The sequence below is a fragment of the Danio aesculapii genome, chromosome 8, assembly GCF_903798145.1.
Source record: "Danio aesculapii chromosome 8, fDanAes4.1, whole genome shotgun sequence".
Taxonomy (NCBI): Eukaryota; Metazoa; Chordata; class Actinopteri; order Cypriniformes; family Danionidae; genus Danio; species Danio aesculapii.
In genome coordinates, this window is record NC_079442.1 from 54,667,937 (window position 1) to 54,677,936 (window position 10,000).

The 10,000-nt window shown below is 43.7% G+C and overlaps 1 protein-coding gene across 1 annotated transcript in view; it reads right to left on the bottom strand.

The window, feature by feature from the left end:
* The window catches only part of snx2 (sorting nexin 2), a 34,951-nt gene that overhangs the window by 20,932 nt on the left and 4,019 nt on the right, over positions 1-10,000 (bottom strand). Inside the window, exons 2-7 of the mRNA XM_056464229.1 lie at positions 9,738-9,843; positions 6,429-6,571; positions 5,082-5,151; positions 4,561-4,604; positions 593-734; positions 426-504 (exon numbers count right to left, since the gene is read on the bottom strand). Of these exons, the coding sequence (XP_056320204.1) occupies positions 426-504; positions 593-734; positions 4,561-4,604; positions 5,082-5,151; positions 6,429-6,571; positions 9,738-9,843 (584 nt within the window). The remainder of the gene's footprint in view (positions 1-425; positions 505-592; positions 735-4,560; positions 4,605-5,081; positions 5,152-6,428; positions 6,572-9,737; positions 9,844-10,000) is intronic.

Genomic DNA, 10,000 nt, shown 5'->3' on the forward strand with positions numbered 1-10,000 from the left:
CAAGTTTATTTGAAATCATTTTTAATCAATTAAATTTAGATATTAATTATTAAATATTAGAGACACACGAACAGACAGAAACTCTGCATGAAGACTTCTGTTACTGTTAATTATCTTATTAAAGTGTTATTGGTTTCATTATTTCATATATCTATAACTTTAATTAATTATTACTTAATTATTGTTTATTGATTATTTGAAGTAATGAATAAAATATCACAGTATTTATTAATTAATGAAATGTTTAATATGTATATATGAACACTTTAAAGTAACTTTTAAAGCAGAACAATGTTTTATTTTCTTTTAATTAAGATATTAATATCCTGTAATTATTTAATATTATTTTTGTAACTGATTTTAATCATTAATTAATGCATGATTATTAATTAACTGAACATGTATTCATGAGTAGTGTGAAGCACCTCTCCAGAGCTGATCTTCTCTTCTCCACAAACTCCACAGACGACAGGTCCTCTTTACCCACTTTCACCTTCGTCATTCCTGTAACACACACACACACGCACACAGGTGAGCGAGATCTTCCACACGCGCACACACACACACACTGTTGATCTGTCCGCTGACATACCCACAATGCTCTTCTCCGGTGCAGGAGGCACGATGAGGCCGACGTGCAGATATTTGGAGGCCAGTTTACTGTGCAGACCCAGAAAATCACTGAACCGCCTCCTCACACACACCTCTGATCTGCTGAACACCGACAGACACGACTGCACATACACACACACACACACGCAGAGAGAGAGAGAATGATTTATAAACACAAACAGAGAGAGAGAGAGAGAGAGTCATGTACTGTACACATACACAGAAAGTGAGTCATATACACTCGCAAAGAGAGAGTGTGTCACACACACACACACATGCAGAGAGAGAGAAACACACTCACACACAGTTAACAGTTGTATGAATGTTGAATGAGGGTTTTACTAGGCATGCACCGATCCCAATACTTGGATGGGATATGGGTTCAATACCGCATATTTTCGCCGGATCGGGTATCGGCCAGCTGGTATTGATCTATATCTGATCTTGTGTGCGCTATATTCTGTGTAACTTATAGGCACTAGATAGTTGTCATGTAGGCTACTATACTGTAAATGTTCTGAAGCCATTCTAGTTTAATGTGCAGTACAGATGAATCTTCAAGTGCTTAAATTCATGTTCAGTTCAGCGCTTCCCTCCGCTGCGCCCTTCAGTCATTCCCCATTCATTCACAATTCAGACTGTGTGTGGCGTTCATGATGACAACACGAAAACTTTCTCCAACACTGTTAATATGAGTAATCAGTGGAGAAATGCATGTAGTTTTGCATTGAATGGTTTCATTTTGACCTGTAGCAAGGAGTTCGGTGCAGTTTCTAAATCATGTTGCGCTGTTTCTGTTGGATCTGCAGTAGAGAGGGTTATTACCTGCTCTTCACACACAAAGTAGGCCTACCTGAAACTTTAAATGAGAAAAGGCTCATTAATACAGTGGACAGATCCTCAATGCACTCATTTCTCCCCTTTGAGCTGCTGTTTTAGAAGTGTCCGCAGATACCGCTGTGTCTCAGTCATGCATCAAGCGCTTCATTCAGGCACCGGGTGTGCAGATGCAACGTGCGCCGCTCAGTAAAATTATTCTCACAATGAGTTTCTGTTCTCTCATTCTTCCAACTGAGTTTATTCTTCAGGGGGGAATACTTACAGTGCTGTGAATAGTTTATAAAGTCTGGCTCATTGTGATCTACATAGCTGATTAAATTAATAAAAGTGAGTCGGCGCCAGTGGTGTAGTGGTTAGTGCGTCAACACATGTACTCCAGTGCTCACGGCGACCCGAGTTAGTGTCCGCCTCGCGGTCCTACACCAATCCTTCCCCTCTATCTGCTCACCACACTGTCCTGTCAATACTCTCTACTGTCCTGTCTAATAAAGGCGAAACCCCGAGAAAATTATGATAAAAAAATTAAAATAATAAAGTGAAACTGACGGCGCAATATGGATTATCATTAACAGAAAATGATTTAGCCTAATATAGGCTGCTCTGCTCACTGTCATTTTATTAACGGTAATAGTTTATTTAACAGACCAGTCTGTGTCGTGGTGCTGAAGCATACAGTATAAGCAGACCGTGTTTTACAGCGAGTTTAGACGAGGGAATGTTTAAGTAGTAAAACTGGCCTCAGTTTAGTTTAGTCTGCATCAAAACCTGCAGGAAAATATCAGGCTCTGCTGAAAGGCTGGTTCTTTTACCAATGATTAGGGTTAATAGCGGTAGCCTATTACTGATTTCAAAGAACAATCTTAATATTAAAAAAGCAAACATAAGCTGGAGCACAACAGATCAGATCAAGATCATAACGAATGATCAAATAAAGTAGTTTATTAGGGCTGTTATTTTTACTCAAGAAGATATATTATTTGAGTTTATCACCAGAACTATAGAAACTGTATTATGTTTTTAAAAAGGCACAGTATTGGGATTGGATCTGTATCGGACGATACTCCGGATTTTGGTATCAGGATGGGATCGGGTCCAAAAAAATGGTATCAGTGCTTCCCTGGGTTTTACATAATTATATATTTACGGTGATGAATGTATCGATGCGCCAGCAATCACACACAGAGTGTCACAAACACACACAGACAGTCACACACAAATGGCCTGTTTCCATTGAGTGGTACGGTTCGGTAAGCTTTTATGGCCGTTTCCACTGTCAAAAGGCGTACCAAACCAAACTGTACCGTACCACTTTTTCGGCACCCTTTCAAAAGGGTACCAAACATGAGAAAGGGTACCAAAAGGCAGAGCTAGACGCGCAGCTGAACGCTATTGGTTTACAGAGATACGTCAAGAGCTCACGCAACAAGCCAGAATGAAAACAAAAGATCTGCCATGTTTAAAATACACGCACAGCAGAGAGATTACAGCAGAATTATATATACATATAATAACGAGCCATGGTCGACCTGGGCTCAAACAAACCTTGTCGTCTTGATGAACAGCCACAAAGCCAAGAAGAAGAGCAGATTTACTCTGTGCCTCATATTTTTTTACGAGGCAGTCTGAGGCGCGAGCGGTTTCCCTTTCTTGCTTGCGCTCGCCGTGCGTCTATATCTGAAATAACACACTTCTTGAGCTGATGATAATAACCTGCGCTTGATTATTGACGTGCTTTTGAAACCCGATCTTGAAACTGAAAGACGCAATAGAGAGACACGTGAAAAGCCCGAAAAAAGGAGCACATTATTTATCAGCAAACTTGAACAAACTGCCATGTTTAACTATTATCATCACCTTTTGGACTATTGTGAACTCAGAATGATGGAGTTACTGTCTAACAGAGGCTGCATGTGCTGCTGAAGATTACAGACACAGATGAGAGGTTTACACTGACTGTGGGCTATATTTCCTGTTGTTTTGAACCCAAATAAGGCCTAAATGTCTGCTGTGTGTAGTTTATCTGTAAGTGGTAACATATCGGAGACTGTAAGGGGCTGTATGTGTTTATATATGTTCATTTATTTTATATGATTACAGATGTTACAGTAGGCCAGGGCTATTCAATTACAAATTTATTTGGGTCAGATTGTCAAACCAAGAAGGTTAGCTGGGCCAGTCATTTTAGCGGCAAAGCAGCTCAGATAACACAAATGTATTGAAAAACACAAGATTTATTCGTTGTTTCTCTTTTAACTTTGGTCAGTTTGCAGAGCAGAAGGTGCATACAAAAAGAGCTGAATTAACAGAATCTGAGGGCGTACTCAGACGATGTACAGTTGCCTTGAACCGGGCAGAAGCAAGCTTGTCCCCCCTCCCGTCTCCCCCGACGGCCCGCACTCATGTTGCGGGCCTGAGCACGCTTACTTCATCGATGATGCGCTGTTCAGTTTAAGAAGCGCTCTCGCTCAGCACAGTCAAGATTTCTTTACATCGTAATTTACGTAGGCATTTGCGTTTTTGGCAGGACCATAGACATAATAAATACTTTAATATATTAATATTTATATATTATATTATAATATATTAAATTATATTAAATAACAATTAATTAATCAAATATTTTAATTTATTATCTATGGTCGGAACCACGGGCTAGGCCGCTCGGAGGTTGATTCTGGGCCGCATGTGGCCCACGGGCCGCCAATTGAATAACCCTGCAGTAGGCTATTTCACAATATCATTGATCTGCAGTTATAATCAACTCATGTTCATAGAAAAGTTAGTAATGAACATTTCTACACAAGTATTTATATGGTTAAAGCGTCTGTTTTGTGAGAAGTGCTTCTCATATGATATGCGAGCAACCCATACAGCTTTATTGTAGACATTTCCACCAGTGAAAACGACGTCGACTGAAATTCTCTGTCAAACACCACGCCCACCACTACCCTTGTTAGTGGAAATGCAAGCCTGATAAAGGTGACCCGTACCGACCCGTACCGTACCAGTCAGTGGAAACGAGCCATAACACACAAACAAATTACACACAGACAGAAACAAAGAGATGCACACACACACACACACAGCAGATTCAGGCAAATCGCTCACCTTTGTAGTCACTTTATACACCATGTATGCGTTCATGCCGTCACCTGTTGAACACACACACACACACACACATCTTTATACTGAAGTGAACTTCTTACACTGATTGAAACACAAAAACACTCTCGCAGTGAAGATATGTGTGAGTGTGTGTGTGTGTGTGTGTGTGTGTGTGTGTGTGTGTGTGTGTGTGTGTGTGTGTGTGTGTGTGTGTGTGTGTGTGTGTGTGTGTGTGTGTGTGTGTGTGTGTGTGTGTGTGTGTGTTGTTTTTTCAGCAGTGTCAAATGTACAACTGTGTGGAAATCTGCATCTGAGTTTATCGGATTACACACACACACACACACACACACACACACACACACACACACACACAGTTCAACATCTGAAAAAACTGACTACCAGTGAAGATCTGCAGCTTACATACACACACACCCACACTCATCAAATACTCATCACACACACAGCTCTCACTCTCACACACTCATCATACACACACATCAAACACACACTTCATAAACACTCACCCACTTTCTCCGGGTCTGAGACGGAGATCTGGATGTCGAGTGTGTCTCTGCTCTCCTGCTCATCTTCATCCTGAGGAGGGAGAGAGAGAATGTGTGAGATCTCAGAGTAAGATGAGTGTGTGTGTGTTTCATGAGTGAGTGTGCATTTGTATCAGAGATTTATATACATGTGTGTGTCTGTAGTGTGTATGTGTGTGTGTATACAGGGGTTGGACAAAATGTTGTAGGTGTGAAGAGTTCATGTGCTCCTCCTGCTGTTCAATCTTCAGTCCTGCAGTGGAGCAGAGTGTGAAGCAGAGGAACAGCACACTTCTGCTTCAATACTGCACACAACACAACATTACGGGGACTTAGCAGAGTTTAGAAGAGGACAGAGTGTTGGTGTGGGTCTCGCTGCCGATCATCAAGAGCCGCGGTGTCCAGAGTAATGTCAGCAAACCACCAAGAACAAGAAGCACATCCCACTGGAGGAGCTGTGGAGGCCAGAGGAAGCAGTCTGAAAGGGTCGTCCGGCTGATAACCCAGATTTACCCAGAAAATATCAGAGCACAGCTGATCCACTCACTGCAGGATGACATGTGCTAATATACATTAGCAATATACATGACCCAAACCTCTGCTCACTCCTGCCGATGCCAAACGCCAGTTTCAGTGGTGCAGCAGTGAAGATCTGGAGCTGTGGACGATGCGAAACATATCTTTCCCACGTCCGGGAGAGTTACAGTGTGGAGAAGCCCCAAAGAAGCGTCCCACCCAGACTGCTGATGCCCAGAGTGAAGCATGGGGAGGGATCACTGATGGTTTACTCAGCATTATCGCATTTATGAGGCACAATTCTGGTGCTAGATGGAGCATCACTGCCAAAGACAACCCAGCCATTCTGGAGGAGCATGTGACCCAATGGGTCAATCACTGTCTCCTGAAGGCGGTGGTGTGTATCAGCAGTACACACAGCAGGACTGGAGACAGAGTGGGTTGATGAACATGAAAGTGAAGTTGAACATCTCTTATGGCCTGCACAGGACCCAGACCTAAACATTATTGAGCACTTTGGGGTGTTTTAGAGGAGCGAGTCTGGAAAGGTTATCTTCAGCAGCATCAGTAGTGACCTGAACACTATTCTGAAGAAGAACGCCTCAACATCCCTCTGGCCGCTGTGCAGGACTCCTGTCTGTCATTCCCAACACCAGCTGATGCTGCATTGAGGAGGAGCTACACCATACTGATCAACTACCGTGCTCTAACACCAGGCCTTCAGTATCATTCTCCAACCCCTGTATACATATACATATATATAAAAATATATATGTAAATATATATATATATGTGTGTGTGTGTGTGTCTGACCTCCTCAGGTGAGCGGTCGAAGGCCCCCAGCTCTACTCTGCTCCCAATACTGACAGGTGTGACGGGTGTGATGGCAGGCGATGGGCCGTCAGAGAGGATCGGCTGACGCTCTGGACTGTCCAGAGAAACTTCTTCTGTGGCTTCTGAATGCACACACACGCACACGCACACGCACAAGCACGCACGCACGCACACGCACACGCACGCACGCACGCACGCGCACGCACGCACGCACACGCACGCACGCACATGCACACACACACACACACACACACACACACTCCAGTTATTTAGCATGGCAAATATTTACGGGTGTCTGCAACACATCTGCGATTCTCACTGACTGCATTTTTGATAATGCACACTGTGTGGCTGACACTTATGTCAATGAGCCAAAGTGTAAAGACGACACCGGACGGGTCACTCTCACAGTTTTGAATGGGAAAAAGTGTAACAGTCAATATGGCGAATGAAGCCCCGCCTTCTAGTACAGGAGCCAATCAGTGATGGCTGTAGACTGAGGGTTCTCCGGGGCTTGGTGCAGACGTGTGTTTATGACAGTTTCTGCAGCTTCATTATGAACCCTTCGGCACCAACAAACTGTTTATTTTCAGAAATAATGAGTCAAAATGAAGTGAGTTTCTCTCATTTTCGCTTTGAAATAAGATTATTCTGCTTCCCTCATTCTCAGATTATTCTGCTTGATTTAAGGAAAAACTCACATTATTTTGACTCATTATTTCTGAATACAAGACTATGGCTGTTTCTCAATTCACAAGAACACAAGTACATCCTCTGCGTTCTTGTGAAGACCAGTCTTGCCAGGTCACCTCAGAAGAACGAGCTCGGGAGACTGCGAGAACACAGAACGCGTCCTCTGAGAAATGAGATGGTGCGTTCTTCCTGATGGTCACGTGATCTTCACACATTTTTATTGGAAATTATTTAAACATTACAGCATTCATACAGTGATTTCTTGTTTTTTTTTCCACTTTTCATTATATATAACATGCACAAAACCTTTCAAATATACTTTGCACAATACAAATAAAGCAGATTTAATAGGAATGTCAGCAAATAAACACCCTTTATGTGTTTATGTCTTTATTAAGATTTAGGGAAACTCCTGAGGTAAATAAGTTATATCTCTGAACGTTAATAATAAATCTATTTAGAAAGTTGCACTTCCCACCTCCTTTATTCAGTCGCAATGACTTCTGGGACTACTAAAGCAGGTTCGGTGCTCAAGTCTGCATCGATGCTTCCTCGATCTCAAGAACCCGTCCGGGAACTTTCACGCGTCCTCCGTTCCTGTGGTCTTGAGTTTTGGAACTGAACTTTGGCAGCTGATGATGACGTTACACGAGAACACGAGGACGCAAGATCACTGAGGAAGGCATATTGAGCAACAGCCGAAATCTTTCACTTGTCTAGAAAACGCGTCCTGATTTAATTTGTGGATATTGGGTTCTAGAAACAGACAGAAAACTCTAGTTGAGGAAAGCATTGCTGTGGCACACTATAAAACTATGCTCTTCTGCACTTACACACTCAACAGCAGAGTGTACATATGTAGTGTCGTCCCAATGGAACACTAAGCGGAAATTTAAAAACCGTTTCCCTCGATGATGTTTGACGGTAGCCATATTAAGGGCCGATATATACTTCTGCATCAAGTGCTCCGGCGCAGCCTAGGCGTCGACACATAGCCCCCTTGGCTTGCTGACTCTGACACACACCTCTCAAAAAAATGTGACTACACGTCACAACGATGCGTAGTGCAAGCTCTGTGATTGGTCGGCTTGACGAGCACTGACGAGTGTGGGCGGGACCGAGAGCCGTGCGAGCCCGATGGAGTGAGTGTTTACAAGTGTGGACTCCCGTGAAGGAGCTCCAGAAGGAGACTGTTGCTTTGCGTTTACCTTATGATTAAAGTTGTTGCACGTCCGCCGATTCCTGCCTCAAAATGAGCGAGTTTGATCTACTTCTACATTAAGGTAGTGCTCAGAAAAAACAAAATACCAGCGAAGAAACTCGACACAGAGGAACACAAACGCCTCACCGCCAGCTAGCGTTTCGGATGTGTTATTGCAGAGTAACAGAAGCAGCGCGTAGAAGTATAAAGCTGCGGTCACACCGGGCTTTGTGTGTGCGAAATTCTGTCGTGCGGCGCTGCGAAAAGGGGCGGGATTAAACAAGATGATTAAAAATTTTAAAAAGCTAGCGATTTGCTCCATGTTTTCAATTTCTGTCCAGAGAGGTCCTGTTTTGATCCTCGATTGGTCTCACGCAGTCATGTGATGCGATTTCGCAGGTCAGAGTTCACCAAGCTTGAACTTTGCATTGCAGCGACCTGCGAAACTTGACGCATGACCCCGCTTTTCCGGTCTGACGCATTCGCGTGCGTATGAATGGAAGTCTATGGGAGGAAAAGCCCAGTGTGACAGCAGCTTTAAGCCTGGTTTATACGTCTGCGTCGAGTGATCGCGTAACCCACGGTGCATGCCTTGCGCGTTGCCCTGCATTTCTATTTCTGTGTGCTGTTTATGTTGCTCTGCATTAACACTTCCGAAACGTTCGCTGGCGGTGAGGTGTTTATGGTGCTCTGTGTTGAGTTTCTTCGCTGGTGTTTTGTTTTTTCACTCCATTGTTTTTCACTTTAAACACTCACTCCACCAGGCTCGCGCAGCTCTCAGTCCCGCCCACACTCGTCAGTGCTACCAAGCTGACCAATCACAGAGCTTGAGCTACGCGTCGTTGTGACGTGTAGTTACATATTTTGAGAGGTGCACGACGGCTACAGTGAGGGCTATGTGTCGACGCGTAACATTCGCGTGCGCTTGACTCAGAAGTATAAATCGGCCTTTAATGCATGGCGAGGCATGCGCCGCGGGTTACGCCGATCACTCGACGCAGCGACCATTCAATGACCAAACTACCAAATAATACCTGCCATGAGTTTAACCGCATTCCCCATCGGGAGGCGCTATAATCCCTCTCATAGGAGAATACAGCTTTCACTATCCAAAATAAATAAAGTTATCCAACATGAGCGCTCAATATCTCCGCCTCTTCCACAACGTGAGCAAAGCAGCGGCCGTTGAGTGCGTGAAGCGTCCATCATTACACATTTCTGTTCACCTGCTGAACGAGTGCATCATTCAGGTAATTAAAGTGCTCTTATCACTGTTAGAGTTTTCAGTGTGAACGCACGACTCACACTATTTACACTACAAAATGGCGTAGAATAGTGCGTTAGTGTGCGATTTGGGACACACCACATGATTTGCAGAGTAGAACTGAACTGACCGGCGAACAGGTCCTCGGTGTCGTCGTCCAGCAGGATCTGCTCTGCTTTGGGGCCGTTCGATCCACCGCTGGCCACTTCTGAGGGAACATGGAGACCTTCTGGAGACTGAACACACACACACACACAGTTCAGACTCATTCTGCAACAGAGACGCTTTCAGAACCAAACACTGCACTAACACTGTTATAATTATACTAGTAATACAGTATTAATATTCAGCTGGTATAACTCCTGAAATAACTCCTGCTCTTTAGTCAACTGC